Source organism: Amblyomma americanum, chromosome 1 (genome assembly GCF_052857255.1).
Source record: "Amblyomma americanum isolate KBUSLIRL-KWMA chromosome 1, ASM5285725v1, whole genome shotgun sequence".
In the NCBI taxonomy this organism is placed as follows: domain Eukaryota; kingdom Metazoa; phylum Arthropoda; class Arachnida; order Ixodida; family Ixodidae; genus Amblyomma; species Amblyomma americanum.
The window spans coordinates 142,532,101-142,559,690 of record NC_135497.1 but is presented as its reverse complement, the minus strand read 5'-3'; the positions used below and the strand labels follow the sequence as shown (position 1 = coordinate 142,559,690).

Here is a 27,590-nt window from a genome sequence, read left to right as displayed (position 1 = left end):
TGTGCGCAGTTCTGGGAGGTGATCTCGGACGAGCATGGCATCGACCCCACGGGGAGCTACCACGGGGACTCGGACCTGCAGCTGGAGAGAATCAATGTCTACTACAACGAGGCCACCGGTCAGTGGACCGCCGCGCTTCGCCACGCCTCGTGGCGCGGTGCGACGACACCATTCGGGCTGTTGCGCGGTGCGGTCTGCTCTGCAGCAGCGAGCGCCCATGGGGAGGGCGGTCTTGTGAAACAGCAGGCTATAATGGTAGACGGCAGGTTTGCCCATCGACGAATGCGAAAGACGGTGCGCTGTCTTCTGACGATGTGCTGTGTACAGACATATACCAGGGAAGAGCGTGTGGCATACAGCGGGAAAAAGAAATTTTCCACCATAGCTAAAAGCATCTCGAGCGACGATCGTGAGGAGCGGACGCCGCTATGTTAGAAGCCGTGAGAGAAACGGCTCTTTACTGCGCGCACCAGCGAACAGGAAAAACCAGGGGGTCAGCGGATACTTTATGGCCGTCGCATATTCAGGGCTCGTTTTCGTGTCTGGCGTCCACGTTCTGACTCCTTTTATTATTATTATTATTATTATTATTATTATTATTATTATTATTATTATTATTATTATAAAACGTAGCATCAGACGTACACGCATTTCTCAAGCTCTCCCCACTGTGACCGGCTGTCAGCGTATTCAACAAGCCAGGATATTTTCGGCTGACACACGGGCCGGCTACGTCACAATACAAACGCAATACAATACATCGCAATACAAACGAGCTTGCGCAATAGCATTTGTTTTACAGAACACCTTCGACGAAGCTATCAGCGCAGCAAAGTATGAGATGGTTTGGTTTTGTGGGGTTTAACGTCCCAAACCGACTTAGGTTATGAGGGACGCCGTAGTGGAGGGCTCCGGAAATTTCGACCACCTGGGGTTCTTTAACGTGCATTGGCATCGCACTTTACACGGGCCTCTAGAATTTCGCCTCCATCGAAATGCGACCGCCGCGGCCGGGATCGAACCCGCTCCTTTCGGGTCGGCAGCCGAGCGCCATAACTACTGAGCCACCGCGCGGCGGCTTGGAGTATGAGATGCATTTGAAGAACAGCGCCCAGCAGCATCTCTGGTGCGAATATGACGAAATTCAGTGCGACTAAGTTACAGACACTGTTAACGCGAACGCAGTGCCACCTCTGGATGCGGCATTCAGCGTAATAAATTCGCTTCAAGTCTTCGAAGATCATTTACCCTTCGCTAATTGTTTCAAGTTGAACAGGTCGTCGACGGTCGCGTAGGCAGATAGCGGTAGGCTGTTTTTTTTTTTTGCAATCCGAGTTGATAATCACATCACACTCTTTAGTGTCCCTCTCTCCTGTACAAAAAACGTTTTTCAAAATACCGAGTGGAAATAGCTTAAAACTGCAGAAACTAAGAAACCAAAACAGAAACTGGGTTTCGGCCAAGCTATGATGTCGTACACATATCAACCTATGATGTTACAAACATTGTCCAAAAACTTATTGTGTGCGCGTTGAATGGCTGTACTGGCCACTGTAAGTGATAGTATAGATGGCTATTTCTCTGAGGTGACCAAACAGAAGCGCTAAATTTTGTCCGTCTACAAACGCAGAGCGAATATCAACGAGTATAGTGCACTAGATTATAAACGAGCATGCCAAACTGTGACGTCACACACGCAAGGTTGCCCGTAAAATCGCCCCAATTGAGGCCACGAAATGGAAAATTTTAAAATTGATTTGCACTGTAACAAGACGCCTCCAGGCTGCGAAATTTGGCACAAATGAACAGAAAGCTGCGGAGAACTTATCCTTAAATTTTCAGTAAAATCCGTGGAGGTACAAAAAGGGATGGGATGGGGAGGGCACAACCAATTTTAATGGCCGCCATCTTCTCCCCTGACATCATACTCGCATAGTTACACCTCCATCCACCATGTTGGACCGTGACGTCATCATTGGCACGCGGCAGGTGGCTTTTTATACAATTCTATTGTTTCTACAATGCGCTACAAGTCTCAATGCGAGATGTGCTGTTTTCTAGTTGCTGCCACAGATAGCGCTGTGATCTCAGGGTGGTAGCAAACCCCATGAAATCTTGAAACGTGATGAGTAAGAGCTAACTCTCTTAAAGACAAGACACCGGAGTTGCTCTTTAAGGCGTTTTGCACACAACGGTGTACAAACTGAACTCGGGGTGTTTTCTGAAAGTGTGCTGCGCCTAGCAGTGATTTCCTCGTTTCAGGTGAATTTACTATCCCTCATGTCTAAAATGATTTTTTTTTAATGCCAACTAGAAACTGCCGCAAAAAACATTTCATCAAACAGTGAGCTCGGTAGCACTTCCTACTCCATTTTTCTGCAGACATATTTTGACAACAACAATAATATTACATCTCTTTTCTTTTTATCAGTTTCTAGGAGTGTGCGCATCTTCGAAAGCGAAAGTGGTTCCACGGTACTTCGTGTGTGTTTATCTGACGAATCTTGGTATTTCTATGCTACATTTTCCAAACCTTGTAGCACTCTGCACGGAATATTGTACATGCCTGTAAAAAAATTTCTGTTGGTCTTTTTTTTTTTTGTGGAAAACTATCTAACCAGTTGCCTCGAGGCCTGGGCACGCTATCCAGGCTGAAAAATGTTTCTTTTAAGTCGCAGTAACGAGCGGTTCCTTAAAGGGTTAAACTACAGTCTGAGCCACCCATGCGTAGAGCGGTCGAGCAGTGTGCAGCAGTCAGTAAGACTGAAATCACGCAGCAGTCCGGCTACTTCCGGCCAATCGTTGCGTCAAGAAACACAGGGGCGGCGGAGTGCACATACGTTCCTTTGCAGGGGAGCGCACCGGTCGAGCGCTCTACACAAGGGTGACGCAGACTGTACATTTCGCCCATGTGCAAGGTGAAGGCCACCCTATACAAACCCCGTCGACCCAGTAATTGATTACCAAACATTTCCGCGCAAATCAAGGATAAGCTTCATGCCCGCGGTGAATGCACTTCTAAAAATACGCAAAAAATGTATAAACTGAGAAAAAATATATAAAAAAATCTCACGAAAGTGCGCGCCGTCTGGGCCCACCACGCGACGAGCTAGCGCGACACGCGGGCTCTCCTTCCCCCTTGGTGCCAACTCGCCAAAGGTAACGCGAACCGGCCGCGGATGGCGAGTCAGCGCGCGAGCTGGCCGGGCCGAGTGTAACGACCAGACGTAATGGCCTGCGCATCCTGTTCCGCGCCGGCCGCCCTTTGTGCTCTCCGGCGCGCCGCCGAGTGGGCCAAGTTCACGCAGTCTCGTGCGTCCATTACGCCGCCGAGCGCGGCCGTCAAACCTACGCCGGAAAATTTTCAAGTTCACGGGCCGCCTCGTTTTTGTTCCTCTTTTCTTCCCCTTCCTGGGAAGAGCAGATTCATTTTGTTCTCTGCTTCTTCTGCTGCTTCCACCGTCCTTTAGTTGTTTTTTTCCCTCGCCGTATGGAAAGAGTGGGACCCCGAGAACACGCGCACTTCCGATCTTCATCTTGAGCCGAGCTCGGATGCACCGAGTGCGTATACCGCGCAGGGTCCGGCCGCTCGACCTCGGCCTCTCATTAAGTCCTCCTTGTTTCCGCTGCTCTGCGGGCTTTGTGGGCGGTAAACGCATGCGTGCCCGCTGCATCCGTCCTGCACCGAGGGCGCACGGTCACACAAGACCGACGCGAATGGCGGCTCACAAACATGACGTGGACGATGGATATGCGGACGGCAGTTCACCCTACGGAAGTTTCCAGCCGCCCCGGGCTTCTGTGTTACGTTCGCGGCAGTATGACGTCCTCAGGCACTTTGATAAATGAACTGATGTTCTGCCATCTCGCTCCCGATGAAACTAAAGATTATTTAAATTAACTATAACAGAGTCGTCGTGGCTTGTGTGCAGCAATGGATTTTGCCCCGTGTGAGCGTTTCGAGCCGAGTGCTATCATTCTCAGATGGGGAGGGGGGGGGGGGGGCAGTATTTGCGAGACAAACTGCCGAGCAGCGACTATAAAAAAAGGGTGTTGCACGGCATTTCCGCTACTCCAGTCCAACCCCTCCCGATCCACTCATGAACCGCGGGTGAGAGTGGGTACATAAATTAGCGTGGGCAGATAAAAAGAAATAAAAATATGGTACAATCGGATACAACTCAAGAACGATGCGGCCCCTCAAAGGAGCCCTCCAGCCAGTGGCGTCGCGATTAATCCCTTAGCATTAAATCTGCACTCGCTCCGAGACACTGCAGTTTGGGCCTTGCTTGGTGGCTCCCCTCCATCGAATGGCAGATGCCTCGGGCAGTCGGTCGACGCCACTGGCATAGAGGGCTCTTTCCATTCGTGCATTCCGAGCCGCTAAGAGTTACGCGAATAGCGCGTTCTGTGGAATCGTGGCCTGTGGTCGCACAGCTACAGGCAGCGGGGCCGTGTCCTCGAGGCCACCTGGCGGCTCCTAACGAGGTGACTGCACGCCGCCGCTAATCCGCGCGAGGACGGCGCGCGTGGGAGTCGCGGAGGCGTCCGACCCGGTGGTCGCGCCATAAAAGGACGCCGACCGAGCCCGTCCTCGCCGTTGCATGACGTGCCCCGCTTGTCGCCTCTTCCGATGTGGGCCGAACTGGCCCTCGCTGTAGGAACAGGTTTGCCTCGCTGTCCGACGGCCCCCACGGTAGCTGGCCGCCTGTGCTGCGCGCGCATCTTTGTTTTGTGCTTGTGGCCGACGAGGCGCGTTTGGAACGCGCGTGATGCACCTGCTGCTGCTGCTGCTGGGCCGCTAGGCGGCACTTGTTTCTTGCCAGTGAAGTGTGTCACTGGGTCAAAAGGCTGAACAAAGTGCGTTAGCTACGCGGGCAATAACCACCCTGTCTACATACCGGGCGCCGGTTGCCGCGGGCTATCGTTTTAGATTTGCCACCGTCGGAGCTTTTGATCACGAACGCACCTTCGTTGTCGGATTGGGAACACAAAATTATGGAAAATTCACTATACTTGGCTCGCAAAACACGGGCGATGCAAGCCGGTGCACCGGCGCCGAACGCGAAAATCAAGCCCCCCCCCCCCCCCCCCCCCCACCCCCCCGGTTGTCCCAAAAGTGCCGTTCACGGGATATCCCATTCATTGCAGAACGCATGAGAAGAGCGACTTAGTCCAATGTTGCAGTATACTCCGCCTGTACCCTTGCCGTCACCGATACACTCGTGACTGGCTTCTACTCCTCGACGCCGCCAGACGGGAGCTGAAAAGAATGCATCAAGGAGCTAAATAACTGGTAAATTGAACTGTGAAGCCATCAGGGCCTTGCATCTTGGGTGCCAACAGCATACGTCTCAGTCAGGTTTTAGGCTAGCTCGTGACAGGTGTTCGAACCGAGTTTCCGAGTGTTTCACTCGGACCTACTACTGACGTCACAAAACGAGCGCAGTAAAGTTCGTTTAGTCGCCACCTATAGGCCGCAATACTCGCTACGTACGTGTACGTACACTCAACAAAACACGACACAGCATGCATGCATTCCTGCAGTCGGTTAATCCGGGGGTAGCACGGGTTACGCCGCAACTATTTTTTTTGTCTTGGCGTAGGTGTCTAAAGGAGCGGGATAAAATGAGGGGGTGGGGGGGGGGGGGGACGTATCGTCATCAAACGCGGTTCGTGTTCTCGCCTGCGCTGACGATGTGGGCCCTCGCCATTACACAGAAGTTCCGTATGGTGTTTGGCGCCAATGTTAGTTTTGGGAAATTTCCGAGGTGTCGCTCTGGACCGCGGGGCACGAATTATCTGCAGAGGTGATGATCTGCAGTGTTGGGGAACGCCGCAACAGTAGGATCCTCACCGCTCGCCAGAGGTTGTAGAAATATACAACCAATAGGAAATGCGTGGAACGAGCTGCAGCTGCCCATAGCTACCAAAAAACGTGCAGTAATTGATTTACCCCTCGAAGTGACGGTATTATCAGAAACCCGGTGGCGGCCTGAAGAAGCCGAGCATCTGGTCGAAAGATGCTTTTGTGACCATTAAAAAACTGTTGAATCACCGGCGGTGCTGACATTCGAACCCAATACGTCCTGTGTATACGGGGCATATGCTGTATGCTACCAGGCCCTCACTGCGATTTTTGAACAGGAACTCCGATTTCGCGAAACCAATGAGTGCACTTTTTGGGGACGTCCTCATCTCGTTTTTATACGTAAATATTTGTTTCATTTCTGACTTCCTTCCACCAGGAGTCCGATCCCTTTTATTTGGATTACTCGCAGCCAACTTTGTTAAAATTGGACTGGATGTGACTGGAGGCAGTTCTGAAATGAGGTGCAAGAAATGAGGTGCATGTAAACGTACCACCTGTTGCAAAACTTCCTAGGCTGATGCACCCGTGGCCGGAATATGGTCGCACGCGTACGGTTTCGTTCATTTCTTGGCGGGAACTTGTGAATGTCAGCGGAATTCGTCCTCGACATTTTAAACGGCAAATCTATATGCCGCATCAGGGATCACCGTAACACTGTTCGCGCGCACTACGGCCACGGACGCCATGACCTGCGAACTGTCGCAACATGTGTGCATGCGACGCAACAGCCGTCAGGCACGGCCGCCTTTGTTGGATACATGTGTCTGCTTATCTGAAAACAGCGCAACGGACGCGGACAATGACAGGAGTGGACACAAACTCAGCAGTATGCGTCCACTTTTGTCATTGTCCGCGTCCTTTTCGCCGTTTTAAGATATGAAGAGCCAACTAGACCGCACCTCTACCATTGTATGCTTATCTGAATTTGGAGATGATAGGCGTCTCGCACCTTGTGTTCTCTTCTAAGCATTTATCCATGTTTAAACGTTTTTCGCGCCAAAAGAACAAAAACAAAAAGGCATGCCGATAGCTTATTTCTCTTGATCGTTTCTTGCGGCAGAGGTGACGTGATGGCGCAGGTACCATTCAGCGATTGGCTGAATTTTCTTTCTTTTTTGCTTTAGCTTGCCCTCATTAACGAAATGCTCTTGCTTGACTTGCGCGTGTTCTCGGCACCTGTAGATTCTCGTCCGCGAGGGGGCAATACTGGGCAAGCGAGTAACGTAAATGATGGCGAATTTGAAACCCCGCCGCGGTGGCTCAGTGGTTCGTGCGATCGGCTGTTGGAATCGAGGACGCAGGTTCAATTCCAGCCGCGACGGCCGCGTTTCGGTGGATGCGAAATGGAAAAGACCCATGTGCTGTGCGATGTGAGTGTATGTTAAAGAACCCTGGGTGGTCCAATTTACTCCGTGCAGCTAAAGGCGTTTGGCTCTGCAGCAGCAGCTAGGCAGGAAAGGGACACGTCCTCAGCCCTAGCAACACCGCACCGTCTTTTCAACTCCCCCTTTAACTACTCCGCTCTCATAACCCGAATAACGAAGAACGCACTCCACACGGCACGGGTACAAACGCCGTACTCTTTCCTTTTCGTGCTTAGCCCCTGCCTCATGAAAACCGACCGAAGCGACTGGCTGGAGGGGCTTTAAGAAGAGCATTCGCCGCTACATTCTTGAGTTTTAACAGTCTATAGTTGTTTTTTTGGCACATTTCTTTCGACACATACTATTTCCTCATTGAAAATTTTGACGAGAAGCATGACGGACGAATACCGTATGTGTTCTAATAGCACACCTACTGTGCAAACGTAAGTTTTATCAAAGGGGCTGCGAATGCTGATCATGATGATAGCATCACAAACGCACTCCCAATGGTGCATGAGCGCTCGAAAACGTTCTGCTCTGTCGTGTAACGCAGCGGCATCGAAATGTTTTCGCCATTATGTCTATGTGCCTTTATGCGCATGCAGACATGCCCCATGTGGCGACCCCACAGTTCCCTGTTCGGTGGCGCTCGTCTGCTCCGCATGCGTTCAGCATTAGAAACTGCGTGGCAGACTTGCTGGCAATGTTCCAGTTCACGCAACGGTAGTAAAATACTGACGGTTGTAAAGAAAAAAAAACCTGGTTTGTATTTTTCAGGCGGCAAGTATGTTCCCCGTGCCATCCTCCTCGACTTGGAGCCAGGAACCATGGACTCCGTCAGATCGGGACCTTTCGGTCAACTGTTCAGGCCCGACAATTTCATATTCGGTAAGCGTCTCTTTTAGCTTCATATCTCCGTTGCTGTTTTAGCATGTACTGATCAAGTTCAGCTCAACGTCATCAGCTGCACGTGTGTGCGCAAAGGTTCGTGGGGAGCCGGGCTTAATTCTAGCCGTCCCTAGCCGGAAGTTCCTTGCAGCAGCTGCTCTTAGCCCATCGTAGTGTTCGTTAGGTTCAGCCACAGCTTAGGGTTAACAAAGGTAACTCGATTTGCTCGTACCTGTGCTCAGAATCGGCATTCATAGTCGGCTGTATAATCTTGGCTGTTTCCACTCTTTCGGTGGCAAATTCGCTGCGTACAAAATACAAATGAACAGCAACTGAGGCGACCATTGCAACACGAAGCTTGGTGCCTTATGCGCCTGACATACGTTCCCGAGCGCTGAGTTTCCATCTTGAAATATGAAAAGTTATTTTATAAGGTCAGCGAATTTGATCTGAAGACCGCTTCAATACCATGCGACTGAAGAAAAATTCGCGTAGAAACAGGAAAGGTTTCAGCGCAAAGCGCCTTAGCGGCTACCTTTTTGGTCAAAGCTTATTGGCTCAAAACAGCGGCTCCCAGCAGCGCGGGGATATGCAGGTGGCGTACATATGCGCGGTAACCTTCGCAGGCCAGAGCGGCGCCGGCAACAACTGGGCCAAGGGCCACTACACTGAGGGCGCCGAGTTGGTGGACTCCGTGCTGGACGTGGTGCGCAAGGAGGCCGAGAGCTGCGACTGCCTGCAGGGCTTCCAGCTGGCCCATTCCCTGGGCGGAGGCACCGGCTCCGGCATGGGCACGCTGCTCATCTCGAAGATCCGGGAGGAGTACCCGGACCGCATCATGAACACCTTCAGCGTCATGCCCTCCCCCAAGGTGAGCATTCGTCGTGACAGCTTCCGCGCCGCCGGCACGTGTCTTAAGCCAGGACAGCGTCAATACCAGCGAGACGCAAACTTTTGTGGAGGAAAAACGCTAAGCCGCTCGTGTGCTGTGCGATGTCAGTGCACGTTAAAGATCCCCAAGTGATCGAAATTATGCCGGAGCCTTCCACTACGGCCCCTCTCTCTTCCTTTCTTCTTTCACTCCCTCATTTATCCCTTCCCTTACTGCGCGGTTCAGGTGCCCAACGATATATGAGACAGATACTGCGCCATTTCCTTTCCCCCCCAAAAACCTATTATTATTATTATTATTATTATTATTATTAATATTATTATTATTATTATTATTATTATTATTATTATTATTATTATTATTATTATTATTATTATTATTATTGTTATTATTATTATTATTATTAAACTGCCGTCAGATATGAAGGCTTCACCACGTCCGCATGTGGTGACCTCAGCGAGCTTTCTTTCTTGATGTCTACCTACTACGGTGGTATCGACACCGCACTCGCTCGTGAAGATGCGAGACTTTACGTCACCCACCGCTGCTGCCAAACGAATGGCGCGAAAACAGCTGCAGAGTGCAAGCGCACGACGGCTGTGACCTTAAAGGGACCATGAAGTGGTATATACTGAGGTTAGGAAAAGCGCACGAGCGATCGCTATTCCATCACTCGTCACCAAACAGCAAAAAAATTATAAGCTAGCTTCATTAAAAGACTACAGACATGTAAATTTAGTTGCGCGTTTTATTCTTCCATATGATGCTTTAGGCATTATAATACAAGGATAATCGCCTGGTATTCGCATACAACCGCTATGTAATTGATTACTGAATTCCTTCCCTCATGCTGTTTCGGTTTCATCAACCGAACGGTGGTTGTGGCATGTAGTTCGACTTTAGATCATGTGAGGCACGAAAAAAACTGCAATATAAACGCTGACACGTAGTTTTAATTCACTGTAACGCTTAAACAAGCCTGCTTCAAGAGCTTGAATGAAAACAAACGACGTATCAGCAGTCATACTGCCGTTTTTTTCCTGCCTCACGATACTCCAAGTCCAACTACACGTCACAGCCATCGGTCAGTTGATGAAACCGAAACAGCATGATAGAAGAAATTCAATTATATATTAGTTATCGGTCGTACGCGAAAACAACGCGGCGATACATGTATTCTAATGTCTAAAGCATCATTTGAAAGCAGAAAACATGCGAGCAAATTTTTGGTGTCTACAGCCCTTTAACACCGAAGATATCGGCGATTAAAAATGATGCTTCTTAGCTTCCCTCAACTCTTACACAACGACGTGCCGAAAAAAAAAATGGCTAGCGGTTTATCATTGCTAAGCACGAAATAGTGCGCGAAAGCATGGTGGGCCTCCCAAATTTTGAGGGTGGGCCAAACCCATTCTGGGGGTGTCGCATGTCGGTCCCGAACGTAGGTCAATTTTCAAATTTTAGGGGGTGGGCCAACTCTTATTTTTGGAGGTGGGCCAATTCCATTTCGAGACGAGGTGAAGCCTGTCTTCCACCTGAGAACAGCCAGATTCACCAGCAGTCGAATTCGGTCAAGGTCATTCGAAGGGCAAATTTCGGGCATCCTAACCATGTTTGGGACATTCTTCATGTGCCATATCAGGGCCGCCGTGGTGGCTAAGTGGTTATGGCGCTCGGCTGCTGGCCCGAAAGACGCGGGTTCGATCCCGGCCGCGGCGGTCGAATTTCGATGGAGGAGAAATTCTAGAGGCCCGTGTACTGTGCGATGCCAGTGCACGTTAAAGAACCCGAGGTGGTCGAAATCTTCGGAGCCCTTCACTACGGCGTCCCTCATAGCCTGAGTCGCTTTGGGACGTTAAACCCCCATACACAATATACACCATCATGTGCCATACCATGTGTTGCTGTCCTTACCCTGCAGGACCATCCCCAGAATTGAGCTTCATCGCCATGCACACCCATTTCCTTACTGAGTCTGGCTGAGGCTTCATTTTCTCCGCGTGAGACATCGTCGAAATCGTTAGGGGTTGGCTATGATTGCTTTCGTGCTAACAGAAAACAGGTCGGGGCTGCGCAATCCCGCCCACGCCACCTGAGCATGCCCAATGGGCAGTGGGCGTCAGGCTGCCCACTGACATCTTTGGGGTAGGAGCGGCTAAGTATAGTGTGCTAAGGCAAAGAATGCGAGGTGAGCTGTCGCCCTAGCAGACTGCGAGTCAGTGCGAGCAGCGATTTAAATAGAAATTGTAAATTATAGACATGCTGCACCATCATCATCACCATAAGCCTGACTAGGCCCACTGCAGGGCAAAGGCCTCTCCCATGTCTCTCCTATTAACCCTGTCTTTTGCCAGCTGCGGCCACCGTATTACCTGCTGCATGTTTGCAAACAAACAAGGTGTCACTGCAGTCGCTAGCGGGCTCGCGGTAGGCTTGTAGGCGCGTTGTCGGTTTCTGCGAATCACCAAGTGGTTGATGCTGTTGATGGTTTGAACTTCGTAATTTCTCGAAGTGCACAGGCTCGCGTTGACCACGTACGGCCTATTCAGAGATATTGTTTGGCACTGTGTGTTGTATATATGATCAGTTGCAAACAGAAAGCGTTGCTGCCGTTGATTTCTACGCTAGACGTGGAATAAAATAACCACTTTTTGACGCTCTGTACTAGCCGGAATAATTCCACTTCGGGATAGCAGTGAGGAGAAGCTCTGGCGTTGTTTCGGCGGAGCAGACGTGCGCTCACCGTCACTTGACACACGTGCCGCGCAGCGAGGCAAGTGGGGACAGCGTCGTGTCTCCAGTTTCCTCTGTCGCGTGTAAGCGCTGCTTTTCGCCACAAGATCATGCACCAACGAGGCCGATTTGTCACCTTATTAAAATGGCCAAACTGATCGCAATTTTTTGTGCAGTAGAAATTTAGAAAATTACGCTTTTTTGATGTGTGCGCGTCGAAGATTGAGCGAATCGCTCTTCTGGTGGCCTCGGCGCATCGCGAATTCCACGCGTTTCCGACGACGGTGCACCACTATCTTAGTATCACTTGGAAGCGGAATTATCAGAAGATCAGAGGTTCCATTTATTGCAGTGCCTCATTTCTTTGACCAAAAGAAAAAGCTACGAGGGTGAACGAAGCCAACGAGAGAATAAACTTTAAGGTTGGTTTTCTCAGCTTTCACGTTTTCTACGATTGGCATCACTCATCCCTTCGTAATTTCGTAACGAATAAAAATAGAATGATTCTATTTGCTGCGAATGAATCCTGAGACGTTGATTTATTTATGGTTTTGTTTATGAAGGTTTAACGTCCCAAAGCAACTCAGGCTATGAGGGACGCCGTAGTGTAGGGCTCCAGAAATTTCGACCCCCTGGGCTTATTTAACGTGCGCTGACATCGCGCAGTACACGGACCTCTAGAATTTCGCCTCCATCGAAATTCGACCGCGGCGGCTGGGATCGAACCCGCGTCTTTGGGGTCACCAGCTGAGCGCCATAACCACTGAACCACCGCGGTCCTGAGAGATTGAGTAGTGTAATAAATCTGACAATTTTTTGTACACATGCAGTAGCATGTTGAAGTTATTTTTCTAAGAAATGTGTTCACGTAAATATGCATGCTAGAGTTTAACTTTTGTTTGCATACGTACTTTGCATAAAAAAAAAGAACAGTAGCGTCATCACACAAAGCAGGGATTTGTGAACATGCTGGCATAAAAAATTTGCGCACTTTCTACTTAATTATTCCACACTCGATGACTTGACGACGGTGTTAATTATAATAACCCAACATCTGTACCAGCCAGCTGAAAATAAAGCACAGCACTGAAATTAGCATAAAAAGTTCACAGTTGTGCCAAATTTGGTTACATCTCATGCATAAATAACGAAAATACTTTCAATTTCCGCGTCTCCTCTCAATCTCGCTGCATTGTTTCACCCGACAGTTTCTGTTAGTGTACCCCCTAAATGAAACGTTTGCATAGCCGCCGCGGTGGCTCAGTGGTTATGGCGCTCGGCTGCTAACCCCAAAGACGTGGGTTCGACCTCGGCCGCGGCGGCGGTCGAATTTCGATGGAGGCGAAATTCTAGAGGCCCGTGTACTGTGCGATGTCAGTGTATGGTTAAGAACCCCAGGTGGTCGAAATTTCCGGGGTGCTCCACTACGGCGTCCCTCATAGCCTGGGTCACTTTGGAAAGTTAAAACTCCATAAACCAAACCAAACCAAACCGAAACATTTTCCTAGCAACGCAGGAGTCTGATTGAAAGACGCAGGGGCTCAAGCCGAAAAATTCCACTCGCCTGCAACTACGTGTGCTGGACGCAGCTTCGTGTGCTCTCATCTATTTGCGCTAGCTTTATGAGATACTTTGGAGGCCGTTGTCATGCGATGGCAAAAACGAAGACAAAAGCACGCTGCAACTGGAAACGAGGAAGAAGAAACGAGGAAGAAGATATAGAAGCATTGACGATATAGGAGCATTGACAGGCTCCCAAAGCACGCGCAGGGCCCTCGCTGAAGACTCGATCGCCGCCGGCCACCAAAGACACCGGGCGCTGTACCGGTGCTACGAAGTGAGACATCCCCGGGGTTCCTCCTAAGAGCTCTGTCTCGACGCGTTCGTCCTGTTCATCGCTGCCCCGACGGCTCTGCTCTGCTGGGAACGATCGGCTAAGTTTCGGGTGGCTGATTGTGGCATTTTCTCTCTGCGTCTTTGCGCGGTAAGGCAGTAAGTCCGGACTATGTCCACCCAGTCTCCCGGCCAGGGGAGTTCCCTCTGGTCGGCTTCTCAGTCAACTGATCTCCTACCGTTGGAAGCTTTTTTGCGCAGTGGTGTCGGCAGTATCCCTGTCGCGCTGGTGCCTAGGGATGGTGGTGCTATCAGGATGAACAACCCTGGTGCTGTTCGGGCTGCTCTCCAGTCGACGACTTCTCATTATGAGTCAATCTCAGAGGTTCGCCAGTTTGGACGCGGTGGCATTCTGTGCAGATCGCCAGACCTCGCCTGTGTAAGAGATTTACTAAAATCCTCATCCTTTGCCTCCCTTCGGGTAAGTTCTTTCATCCCTTCTCATCTGGCGTGCACGAAAGGTATTGTACGAGGTGTAGACTCTTCCCGGTCTCCGGCAGAGACTCTTGAGCTTCTGTCGGCTGCAGGTGTTGTTGCTGTGCACCGCTGTAGCCGGGATGTAAACAACGTGCGGATGCCCACTGAATCAGTGATTGCTACCTTTGCCGGCACTTCCTGCCCATCTGAAATCAAGGCATGGCCTCTAATTTTTCGAGTAGACCCATTATCATCTCGGCCTCTGCAGTGTAACAACTGCTGGCGCTATGGACATAGCGCTGGCGGTTGCAAATCCAACTTGAGGTGTTGCAACTGTGGGGATGGTCATTCAACAAGCACCTGCACTGAGAAGAATAAGAAGTGTTGCCTTTGCGGTGGTGCGCACTCTGCAAATTACTCAAATTGTCCCTCTCGAGCTCAGGAAATTCAGATTCTGGAAATAATTGACAGGAAACGCTGTTCGCGCCGTGACGCTATTTCAGAGGTCAAAGAACGTGCCCACGGTTATGCCGGTGCGACCGCTCGGCAAGGTGTCATGTTAGACTCAACGCTGTTGCAGGCAATTGCGGCTGCTGTGGAGGCTTCGATGTCTAAAATGGTAGAAAAGATTGTCGCAAGTGTGTCGGAGTGCTTTACAAACGTTCTAGCGTCTCAGATTACACATGCCGTGCAGGCTAGTTTGGCACCTCTTTCGACAACAATTCCCTCTCCTCTTATCCGGTCTCAAATTCCAGTAGCATCACAACCCCAGGAGCAAACTTCTGTCACTGCCGCTGTACCTACCTCGGGTACTTCGAGGGATGTTGATATAATGTATGATTCCGAGATGGTGGAGCCTGATGCGCGGCTTCTTAAGCGCAGTGGGTCCCCCATGTCTCATTCGTTGTCTTCTCAGGGCACCCAGCCAAAATCAAAGAAGCAGCAGCTTGGCACTAAACCCAAGGATACCATTTTGGAGCAGGCAGTTGCTGCTGCTAGACTTTCGCAACCATAGCGTCGTTGCGAGTTCTGCAGTGGAACTGTCGTTCGATTCTTTCCGCTTCCACAGATTTACACTGCCTTTCTACTCAGCTTAATCCTGATGTCATAATTCTGCAAGAAACGTGGCTTTCAACCGACAAACATTTTCTTATCAAAAATTACCGGTCATTTCGCCTAGACCGCCAGTCAAGAGGCGGGGGTTTACTAACTTTAGTCTCTTCAAAATTTTGCCACAGGGCTGTGGTATCTTTTCAACAAATGTCTCCTGACTGTGAGATTTTGGCAATAGACTTTGTACTTCCTGGGTGCTCTCCATTTTCAATAGCAAATTGTTATTTCCCCAATAGAGTCCAGGATGTTAGACCTCTGGATTTTTTACTCGTAAACTGTAAAATCCCAGTTCTCGTGGCTGGGGACTTCAATTCTCACCATGTGTCTTGGGGTTTTAGGACTAATTCATGCGGCAAGCGCCTTTGGGACTGGGTTTCTGATCACAACCTGATGTGCTTAAATTCAGGATCGGCCACTTATCTTCGCTCACACACTCAATCTGTTTTAGATCTCACGTTCATTAGTCCTGGAATTGGCGTAACGAATTGGTCGACAGTTGATAGCGGCACTTCAAGTGATCATATACCTATTCATTTTGATATCATATGTCGTGTTACTCCGGCGTCTTCTCAGTTGCGGTCACATGTAAATTATGACAGATTTCAGACGGCGTTGCGCTCTGCCCTTGCTCCAGTGTCTAACATCGCCGAGGTCCACCAGTCAGCAAGCATATGTCTGGCTATTGAGGAAAGCCGTAAAAAGTCGGAGTTCCTGGTGAGGCCAACAAAAGGGAATTCTTCTAACTGGTGGAATGCGGACTGTACAAGAGATTACAGGCGGAGGAAGGCAGCATGGAAAAAGCTTCTTCATAACCAATGTCCGAATAACTGGAGTGATTATAAATTTATTGCAGCCACCTTTAAACGCACAGTTTCTCACTCAAAGGAAAAATATGACTCAGAACACTTCGATTATCTTTCAAAGGCGGGCAACCGACGTGCACTATTCGGTTTTCTACGGTCTAGGAAACATCTCATGTCCTCTCATAATTGTCAGTCATTGGTTATGTCACCTGTAGAAGCTATCCAGGCGGTTGAATTAATAGCCACAGGCCTGCAAAAGCGGTTCTCGTCTTTACTACCTATGCGACCATTGTTGTTTGCACCAGTCGTACAAAATGATAATTCCTCACAAGTAAATCTATCAGAGCTTTCACAAGTTGTCCAGAGATTGCCAGCTGCTGCTCCTGGCCCTGATGGTGTTACCACAAAGATGCTCAAGATTCTATTTGAAGAGTCTCCCAACTCCTTATTGCACCTAATAAACTACTCTCTTAAACACGCTTGGATACCTTCTGAGTGGAAGCTGTCCAAGGTGATCCCTTTACTTAAAAATCAGGGTGGAGGCTATGAATTGGATAATATTAGGCCAATTTCTTTAACATCAAACGTGGTAAAGTTGATAGAAAGGTTGTTACTAATTCGGGTGTCAGCCATTGTGGACCGCAAAAGTATACTCAGCCCGTGCCAACTCGGTTTCCGGCCACGGTGTTCGATATGGAATGTACATGCTGATCTTGAGAGCAGAATTCTCCTTGCTCGTCGGCAACGCCTGGTCGCGGCTTTGGTTACGTTAGATGTCGCCAAAGCTTACGACAGTGTAGAACACTCCATCCTGATACATAGGCTACAGTCTCTTCTATTTCCAGATTATATAGTTGCATGGATATCTGCATTTCTTCATAACAGGGAATTCTTTTGCGTCCATAGTGGTGTTCATTCAGAGAGGTACAGACAAACGCGAGGTGTAACGCAAGGAGCTGTTCTTTCTCCTGTGCTCTTTATTATTCTGTTAAGCTCAATTCCTCTCCACCGCCATGTACGCACTTACGTCTGTGCGGACGACATTGCGTTTTTTGCTGCTGCGCCGGATATACATTCTATGTATGGTCTGTTGCAGTCATATTTGAATACACTTGAGCACTGGTTGAGCGCATTACACCTGAAGTTAAATGTTGGCAAGTGCGCCACTCTTGTTTTCCCTCTATTCACTCCTGTAGTGGTATCTCTCACTTGCCAGTTAAAAATAATACCGCAGGTTCAATCCCTAAAATACCTAGGGGTCATTTATGACAACAAACTCACCTGGCGACCTCACATTGACCATGTCGCGGCGAAAGGGGCTCGTGCCGTGGGCATGTTACGGAGATTATGTCATCACCGGTACGGCATGCGCAGAGATGCGCTATTAATGATCTACATAATGTATGTCAGGCCAATTTTAGAATTTGGATCAGTGTTGTTTTCAGGCTCGGCTACATATAAACTTCGCCCTCTCGTCCTTTTAGAGAGGGAAGTACTTCGCATGTGCCTCGGCCTTCCAAAATTTGTGGCTATCAATGTGCTGTACCTTGAAGCCCGCATTCCGTCTCATCACGACTTCAATTTTTAACTGTGCAAACTTACCTCAGGATCTATGAATCCCATTTCCACCGTTCCCAAAGCATTTTCTGTTCTCAGCCGACCTCCTTTTTTGGTGTCCCCTGGTCTCGTTTCAATTCCCCTCAGGTAGTGTTTGTGCAAAGATTACTTCAGCCTTTAGATGTAAACATTTATGATATCCTTCCTGCGCTCCGGAATGGGCCCACTATCCACATTGGTTTCGACGACATATTCCCAAAAAATGCAAAACTTTTGCCACCGAGTATTCTAAATGGTCTTCTAGAAGATCATCTGAGGACCCTACCAACAGATATAGCAATAGCCACTGATGCATCGCAATGCAATGAAAAAGCAGGTGTGGGAATATTGTGCTCGCATTTAGGCTGGTCCTTTTCTCTGCGCCTTCCAGATTTCACCCCTATTTTTCAAGCACAGTTTCTAGCAGTTGTACTTGCTCTACGCAAGCTAGACCCCTCTATTACAGCAGTTGCAGTAATTACTGATTCTTTATCTTTGTGTTCGTCTCTCGCTGCACAGGTTGACGGTCCCATTTTATCAACTTTCTTATCCCTACTTCCTCCGCATTTGAGCCTTGTTCATTTAGTATGGGTTCCCGGCCACAGCAGTGTGACAGTAAATGAGATTGCTGATAATCTCGCAAAGGCTTCCCTCAGCGGCCCCGTGTTGCCAATCATCCCGGCTACAGCCTACATTACAGCATCTAGATTTCGGCGACGTGCGTTTTTAAGCACGCAAGACACATATCTTTTAACATCGGTGGATTATGAGCACCTTAAATATTATTGGAACAGGAACATTTGTTGCTCTCGGCAGCTTGAAGTATCACTGACGAGGCTACGCTGCCGCATCCCCCCTCTAAATTTCTATTTACACAAGTCGGGTTTGGCGCTCTCTCCCCTTTGTGCATTTTGCCGTGAGCCAGAATCTATTGAACATTTTTGGCTGTATTGTCGCCGATTCAACTCACTGAGAAAAAGGTTGCTGGAGGAGCCCTTGCAGCATCTTGGCCTTAGTTTGAGCAGCCCGCTCTTTCTATCATTTGGCGCCACCACATTTGGGTTCAGCCACAGATCTGTTTGCACCGCTGTTCAAAATTTCCTGATAGAATCTCACCGACTGCCTTGCTATGTGTTCCAACCTTTTCTTTTCTATCAATTATTACATTTTGACTAAATCATTAATATTTAATCACTCTCTTTATTATTATTCTTAAAATTTTAAAATCAAAACACTCATCCCTTTTCTGTTCATGACGAAAAATTCACCGGTGTTGTGCTCCCACGTGCTTTTCCTTTTTGTTCACTGCGTTCAGGTGAATAGCCACCCGATTCTTGGCCGATCCCCCAGTGTGGGTATGTGCCATCTTTTGATAGGCTAACAACAACAACAACAACAACTCGGTAAAGAAGAAGAAAGGGCCCTTCTTTTCTTTTTAATCACTCGTAAATTTCACCCAAGGCAAAATAGCTTGGCACCATTTACCCTATTCTATGGGGTCTCCCCACTGAACCCTGGCCAATCCCCCGTCGTGGGTATGTGCCATGTCACGAAGGCAACAACAACAACGGCCCTTAGTGTCCATTGTGCTGATACGACCCGACGCTTTTCTACGGCTGTTCTATGTCGCCTCCCGCTTCATCTGGCCTCGGTGCTGAAGCGTGTCTTGGTGCTGCTGATCCTGTAAACTCCTGGTGAGGCCGTTCCGCGAGTGGGGGATTTGACCAGGTTTTTTCCCTTTTGGATGTAGGCTTCATGTTTCTTAGGCTTACGGACATGGCTATGTCTTCCTCGGGCACAGGTCCAGTAGCCTGGTTCGCCAGTTTGCCTAAATTCTTTTTGCCAAGCGTATCCCTGTGGCTCTGGTCCCTGTAGGATATGGTTTAATTAAGATAAAAAACTCTCATATGATCCAGGAGCAGCTGAAGGCAGCGACCATTCGATATCTTGAGATTTCCGAGGTTCGACCATTTGCCAAAAGAAGAATTCTGTGCAAATCACCTGATTTGGATTGTGTTGCAGACTTGCTGCAGTGCACCTCTTTTGCCTCACTCCCGGTGAAAGCGTTTATTCCCGAGCAACTCGCCTGCGTAAAAGGAATAATCCGCGGTGTGTATCCCTCCGCTACGCCAGAAGAAATTCTTGGACTTCCATGATGCCGGTGTGGGCATCCTCTCAGTTTACCGCTGCAACAGAGGCTGGAGGCTCTCGTATTCCAACTGAGTCTGCTATAGCAACTTTTGCGGGCTCCTCTTGCCGATTGGAAATCAAAGTCTGTCCCATTGTCTACCGTGTTGACCCACTGCAGCCCCGTCCATTACAATGTAAAAACTGCTGGCGTTTTGGTCAGAGTGGCAAATCTTGCAAGTCGGCAACGCGCTGCCGCGTTTGCGGCGGTGCTCATGCTTCAGACGTCTGCACTTCTAAGTCTGATCTCGCAGCTGACGATCCCCCCTGCCCAAAGATGAACAGTGTGTCTTGGACATTATTCAGCGCGATAGGTGCTCGCGCGCGGATGCTTATGCCCTACTTGATTCGAAGCATTGTGCTTTAAAGGTGAGCGTGCCCTTGGCCGGTTGGAGAGGATCAGCAACAAAAAATTTGGTATGCGTCGGGACACTTTGCTCTTTCTGTATAAGACATGTGTACTTGAATTTGGCTCTGTTCTCTTTTCTGGGTGCACAAGGTACAAGCTTGAACCCCGGTTTGTTATTGAGCGACGCGCTCTGCGCCTTTGCTTAGGTCTGCCTAAATCAGTTGCTAACGCTGCGCTGTACTTGGAGGCGCGGATACCTGATCTAAATTTGCGGCTCAGCTTCTCACTGTGCGGACGTTTTTAATGTCTTTGGAGCCTGTTCCTGAATTGGCTAACCCTATATTTACAACGAACCCATCTCTATTCTTTGGTAATTTTTGGCCTAGGTATAAGCTTCCTCAGGTTGTGTTCACTAATTCCCTGCTGTCAAAAATTTCTGTATCAATAAATTCTGTAGTACCAGTTAACCACCGCCGGGCTGATACTGTAGTCCCCTTTGACGACACCTTCCCAAGGAATGCTAAGAATCTGCCTGCAAATGTTTTAAATGGGCTTATTAAGGAGTGTCTGGATAATTTCCCCAACCATACTGCCGTTTTTACAGACGCCTCCCAGAAAAATGAAAAAGCAGCCATTGGCATTTACTCAAGGGCTCTTGAATAGAGTTATTCATTTCGGGCTCCTGACTATACCCCTATTTTTGTCGCCTAGTTTCTGGCCATTGAGTTGGCCTTAATAAGGAATCCCTGCACTATCTCTCAGGTTGTTATTCTTTCAGACAGCCTTTCCGTCTTGATAGTGCTCGAAAAATCGAGAGATACTCCTATGAGCCGTTCCCTTCAATTTCTTGTTCCACCACATATTACAAAAGTACGCTTTCACTGGGTCCCTGGGCACTGTGGCATTGCTTCTGATGAGAGAGTTGATTTTTTTGCAAAGTCCGCCCTTGGTGGACCTATTGTCCCGTTCGTCCCTAATACTGTCTACTTGACTGCAGCCAGCGTCTCCACTACTTGAGCCATGAGCCTCTCCTTGCTGCAGCGAATTTTCAACACCTGGCATTTCCTTGGAGTGCGCGGATGTGCAGTTCAAGGCAATGTGAAGTGTCCACGACCCTACTGCGCTGCAGAATACCACGACTAAATCTCTACTTATGTCGATCAGGGATATTTCTGACCACCCTATCTGAGTCTTTGGCGAAATTGAGTCCATAGATCACTTTTTCCTCTTTGCGGTTAACTTCTCGCCGTACAGCTTACTTAGAGATCCCCTCGCTCGACGGGGGCTTGCTCTATTTATTCCGATTCCCCTCTCCTTCGGGGCAAGCGCCAAGGGATATGCATTGAAACCAGTGTGCGATTTTATTCACGAATATATAATTGCATCAGGTAGATTCCTCTGCTAGAATGAGAATTCCCTGCTTTTTCATTTCCGTTTTTTTTATCTTGATTTTTAATCAAAATTCGAGTCTAGGTCACAAAATTATCCAATTACACCACTCCTTGGCCATGAGTGCGTTTGTATCAGCATTGCACCCTGGCCAATCCCCCGCCGTGGGTATGTGCCATTAAGGCTGAGGTCATCATCATCGTCATCGACTCGGGCAATGCGATCGCGGCTGCTTCTTTCCAAACAAGCTTCGCGATCATGCACCGCCTCATGAAACAGCTTATGACATATGATGCAGTGAAAAAGCACGTGGCTTTTAGCACACGTACAGAAACATGCCAACGTGGCCGTGCAAAAACGACACAATTTAGCAGACTTCTTTCTACACAGACCAAGTAATTATGTCGGCCATATTAAGAAATGGCCTGAAGTGAATATTAAGTACCATGAACGCGGCTTTATATGATCGTATAACTTCCACACACGTTTAAACATTATCTGCTATCAACAAAAGACCGCATTCCTTGGTGGTGATTCAGCCTGTCAGCGCCCAGTGAACACCAAAACGGCTCGACGTGATAATTACGTGCGCAGACATTTGTGTTTTTTTTCCCTTAAGCAATTATAAGCGTACTATGCTGATGTTCAGGAGAATGAACGCAACTCCCCAGCTACGAAGTACATTGCCTGGAAGCGGCGATCGAGGCCCAGACTTCGCGCTTTACTACCGTGGCCCATTCCTTAATGCGGTATCTATCAGCGAGAAACATATCGAGGCGCGGGCATGATGCAGTTGCGCAGTCCCGCCAGCAGCTGCAGCAGCTGGTGGGCACGGGCAGGCGGAACCTATTTTGCCTGCCGTGCCAAAGGCGCTACTGACATCAGCGCCACCGCATCTGCATGACGTCGGGGCGTGAAGGAGGTGTGTGTAGGGTCCACGCAGAGCTTTTGAATTTGACTCGAAATAATACTGACAAAGGCCACCTCTACTGATCGCTGCCCTAGAATTTGACCATCAAAATAATTTCTTGTCCCTTTAATGCTCGACAATGGTAGCGAGAAATCGAAGAATCACAGTGCTTAAAAATGAGAAAATTTTTCTTGTGCATAGATGTGGTAGGCTTTGCACCACGTCGACAGAAAGTGCGAATTCAAGCGCATTCAAAACTGCAGGTCTCCGACACCGTCGTCGAGCCCTACAACGCCACCCTGTCCGTGCACCAGCTGGTGGAGAACACCGACGAAACCTACTGCATTGACAACGAGGCGCTATACGACATCTGCTTCCGAACCCTGAAGCTCACCACTCCCACATACGGGGACCTCAACCACCTGGTTTCTGTCACAATGTCCGGAGTCACAACATGCCTCAGGTGACGAAGCTTTCTTTTCTCAGGAATCGTAGTCTATTACTGTCACTCGACATCTCTATATGCGAAGCTGTAGTGAGTGGCACCGATCACTGCCGTCGAAGAATGGCCCGATGCCCACAATGGACACAGGCGCTTAGGCCTGCAAACTACTTCACCACACCTGAACAGGGAATAGCTTGTGTTGTGTATAACTTCGTAGTACAATTGGGGACATGAATGGCGCGGCGCCTGCAGGCCCTTGTTCGCGGTGCTTAACGCAAAAAAAAACAGTCTTAAAGCAACTTAGGTAACCATACACACGCAGGTTTCCCGGCCAGCTGAACGCTGACCTGCGCAAACTGGCTGTCAACATGGTGCCCTTCCCGCGTCTGCACTTCTTCATGCCCGGCTTCGCACCACTCACGTCCCGAGGCAGCCAACAGTACAGGGCGCTGACCGTGCCAGAGTTGACGCAGCAGATGTTCGACGCCAAGAACATGATGGCCGCCTGCGACCCCCGCCACGGCCGCTACCTGACGGTAGCCACCATCTTCCGCGGCCGCATGAGCATGAAGGAGGTCGACGAACAGATGCTTAACGTCCAGAACAAGAACTCGAGCTACTTTGTCGAGTGGATCCCGAACAACGTCAAGACCGCCGTCTGCGACATCCCACCCCGTGGCCTCAAGATGTCTGCGACGTTCATCGGGAACAGCACGGCCATTCAGGAGCTGTTCAAGCGCATTTCAGAACAATTCACTGGTCAGTCATTTATCAGAATTGCTCGAATTACATTCTACTCATAGCACAGCATGCAGTTCACACGTACAATCTGCAGTTGCATAGAGCGCCTACTTCATCGTTCAAGGGCAACTTTGGGATTATTATTTTTTTTTAATCTTAAGGTGGCGCTCCCGTAATATTGCTTAAAGCCCTCTCTGTTCGTTGCAATCTGTTGTTAATAGAACTGTGAGTAAAACAATCATCAAAGAGCAAAAAGCAGAAAACCTAAACCAAAACAGGGGTATGTTGGATGCGGTGTTCTTTTGTGACAAAGATGACGTCACAAACAGTGTCGGCAAAACTTTTGTACGCGCATTTCACTGACAAACCACAAGCTGCAAGGAACGACCCCGTTCATTAAACATCTCAGATGACAAGCGCGACATTACCCTGTTCACCAAGTGCAGACCGTGTATCAAGGAGGGGTAATGTTTCCGACGTTACAAATTTAGCAGTGCCCGTAAAAATCACTCATAAAGAGGTAACGAAGCGGCCACCTTTAAAGAGACTCTGAGGACAAATTCAAGTAGGCCTGTATGGAAATGTAGCAGCGTTCTAATTGCGAAAGACACTTTTATCACTAAAAAACGGAGCTTCTACGACTAAGGCTAGGCGAAAGGGAAAGAGATGGGCATTTGTTCCCGTGCCGTGGGGAGTGAGCTACCTCAGACCTAGATACCCTACACAATCTCTAGAACTTCCCCCATTCAACCCTGCGCACCTCTAACCCGAACAGTGGACAACCCAAACGGGGACAAAGGTCCGTACCCTTCCCTAGCCAGGGTCAAAAAATGAAATACAGATGCCGCCATCACCGACCGTTTTTGCAAGCAAACTACAGTGCTTCAAGAGTTTTCTTCCGTTTTTGTTTTTTGGTCGTGGATCCCTGAGGCTAGTCTACATCGCTATTCACTAAGCGGTGATCACGAATTTCGCTTGTCTTGACGTCACGAGTTTGAATCGAGAAGCGGGAAAATTTTTAAATCCAATTTTCTCGACATAATGCGTATTTTGTTGCCGGATAAACATCTACATACCCCATTAAGAGCCGAAAATCGATTTTTACTAAAAGCAAATGTCGGATGTAGTTACGCCCTTTAGATGGCGAGCGTGTGTGAGCACTCCCTCCTCACGCTAATCCGCGCCGCCGCTCAGCATACAAAAGAAAACTTGGATTATTCCACTTCTGTTGCAAGTTTAGGCAGGCCTATTTTTGGACGCCATCGCTCAATCTGATCCTCATGATCGAGAAAGGCGCTTTTTGAAATCGCATACTCAGGAATTATGGACAAAAGTATTTTTAAGCGGGAAGCCGTTCATGAACGCAGTTTTCTCGTATAATGCAAGATTTCACTAAAACAATCAATATATCCGCAGATCACCCGAGGCAGTCTCTTAGATTTTTTTCTATTCACGTTTTCGCTATCTTCAAAAGCGTTCCGGTGCGATCGCTGGAAACACTTTAAAAGGAAGATTTTGCTACATATCAGAATAATGGACCATTACCTTCAATATTTCCTTAACAGTGTCTTACAATTTTCCAATTTTCAAAATTTTTGCCGGAGAAAGCTGGACTTGTTGGCGCAGAAACAAAAATCCGAACAGCTGGGTAACTTGGTGGAAATAATTCGGACGGATAGAATTGAACTAGCTGTATAAGTTCCGCTGCAATTCGTGAAAGCCTACAAAAACAACTAATATTCGTGGTGCCCGTCTTAATTTGCAGCCATGTTCCGCCGCAAGGCCTTCTTGCACTGGTACACTGGGGAAGGCATGGACGAAATGGAATTCACCGAAGCAGAGTCCAACATGAATGACCTGGTGTCCGAATACCAGCAGTACCAGGAGGCCACAGCCGACGACGAGGGAGAGTTCGACGACGAGGACGCCCTCGCCGACACTGCCTGAGACACCGCCACCGAAATTCCCATTTAGCTTGCAGAGTTCCGATAAAATAAACGATGTATATTAGGCAAGCCAGGCTACTGGCCGTGGCGAGCATTTGGTTTTATTAGAAAAAAAAATTGTTTGGTTTGACGCAACACGAAACGATATATATTCGCAATAAAGTCCCAGCATGAGTTGGAAATAACGGCGAGAGCAAGGCTGTTCTATCACTTGGAGGCGTGTAAGCTCCTGTTCTTGTTGCTTGGCAAAAAGAGGGCGCCGCTACTGATGGTGACAGCGCTCTATAGCGCCACAACGAATGCAAGTATGCTGGCGCTGCCAACGCGAACGAGGACGGCTTAAAGAAGCCTCGGAAACGTTGCATGTTATATACAATTAGCAGCTGATCATCAATTTAACCGTAGGTGAAATCTCCGCGACGTGCGGCACGAAGCGCGGTGGTTGCACCATGTGCTCGTACACTGATATTGGGAGGGGGTGGAGGATGTTCGCCCCCAATCCTCAAAGCGAGAGGAAATTTTATACAGGAAAACCATGCTGAACTCAATTTAGTTCTACAAAAAAAAAAAAGTGGAAGAAATGCATGGTTCAAACGAATCTCCCCCCCCCCCCCAACCGCCCTCTCCAAGAGTGACCCATATCCACGCCCGGTACCGGTGGACCATCAGAACAGAGTTGGATTAAATGCTTCAACGGTTGTTTTCTCATAAATGCGTTTGACCAGCGCAGCTGTTGAACGCTTTCGCGATTGAGTGTAGACCATGGTGTAAGAAAATATTCTTACACCACGGTGCAGACACTCCACCAGCACCTGTGCGGAGCGCGCTCGAACGGCCATTGGGTGTTCGCGGTGACGTACACGCGGTAGGGTCAAGACCAATTTCCCAATCATCTCATCTCACAGAATCTGAGCACCAGGCCAGGGGAACATTAGAGACCGATGGGTACGCGGCGGCAGGGGGTCGAATCCCGCACCTCCCGCAAACAAGGCGGATGGCATGCGCTAGGGCACCGCTACGGTGCACGCCACAAGTGAGCTTCCCTGTAATTAAGAGATTGCTCGAACGCGGAGTCCATAACACATTACAAGAACTTCGAGAGGTCCACATACAAGCCCAGAACCTTTGATTAGGTGCTGCCGGACGACACATACTCAATCAGCAATAGGCCTGCATCACTATCTCCGCAAACAATACATCACTAAGAACACTCCCTACCCAGATCTGCACTTCGATCCATGTCAAACCATTACCGAGGAACATGCACCCCCACCGTAATCAAGGTCGGAGAAAGGCGCGCGAGGCAGCGCGACATAAATGGTATGGGGATGCGTTTGGGTGGATGCCACCTGCGATGAGCATGGAGCCACTGCGGTTGTCCGCAACCCCCACATAGCCTGCCTAACTTCTGGCATGCACAAATGTCGGTTACATCATCAGTGAGTCAAAAACAGCCATTCTAAACTATGCCAGGAACAGGGTTCACCACCCTGCACAATCCCTGGTGCACCCCCCCCCCCCCCCCCCACCTATTCTAACGCGGTGAGCTCATCTGAATGCTTGCGCACTTGGGAAATCCCAGCAACGAGGCTGCCGACTCCTTAGCCCGAGAGTCTAGAAGTCGGGCACAGGCGGACCTCGTGGGGGATTTCTCGAAGGAGCGTATGCACTCGTTTGCTGAGCTCACCACAAACTCCCGCGCTGCGCGCCCTCATCTCCCGCCACCCCACCCATCCCTTACTACCGCAAAGAAATCAGTCTGGCGTCCCCTGCAGACGCACACGCTACCTACACCAGCCCATTTCTATAAATTTAAGCCGGTACCCCCATATGCACCTTGTGCTCCCGCCCCAAGGCCACCCTTGCACACATCCTCCCGTCATGCCCGGCGTCCCCTCCCCCCGCCGGGCTGGTGCCTCTCCGAACCTGGGAGGACTAGGACACCTCGTTGCGCTCAACGGACCTGAGCAGGCAGAAGATCGTCGTCAGCCAGGCACCGTGTCAGTCACAAGAATGGATGCATTGTATTCTTGCTTCTAGGTCATAGATAAG

The 27,590-nt window shown here is 49.1% G+C and overlaps 2 protein-coding genes across 2 annotated transcripts in view; both read left to right on the top strand.

Moving 5' to 3' along the window:
* LOC144114081 (methylthioribose-1-phosphate isomerase-like) overlaps positions 1-7,963 on the top strand; it is a 60,065-nt gene extending 52,102 nt beyond the window's left edge. The window contains exons 4-5 of the mRNA XM_077647568.1: positions 10-118; positions 7,842-7,963. Coding sequence (XP_077503694.1) covers positions 10-118; positions 7,842-7,963 — 231 coding nt within the window. The remainder of the gene's footprint in view (positions 1-9; positions 119-7,841) is intronic.
* LOC144113766 (tubulin beta chain-like) lies at positions 1-25,717 on the top strand. Its single transcript, XM_077647077.1, has 6 exons — positions 1-118; positions 8,014-8,124; positions 8,751-8,995; positions 22,670-22,869; positions 23,174-23,610; positions 25,358-25,717. Exons 2-6 carry the CDS (start codon positions 8,064-8,066, stop codon positions 25,537-25,539), a joined length of 1,125 nt encoding a protein of 374 aa, XP_077503203.1. The 5' UTR covers positions 1-118; positions 8,014-8,063; the 3' UTR covers positions 25,540-25,717.
* The last annotated feature ends 1,873 nt before the right edge of the window (positions 25,718-27,590 follow it).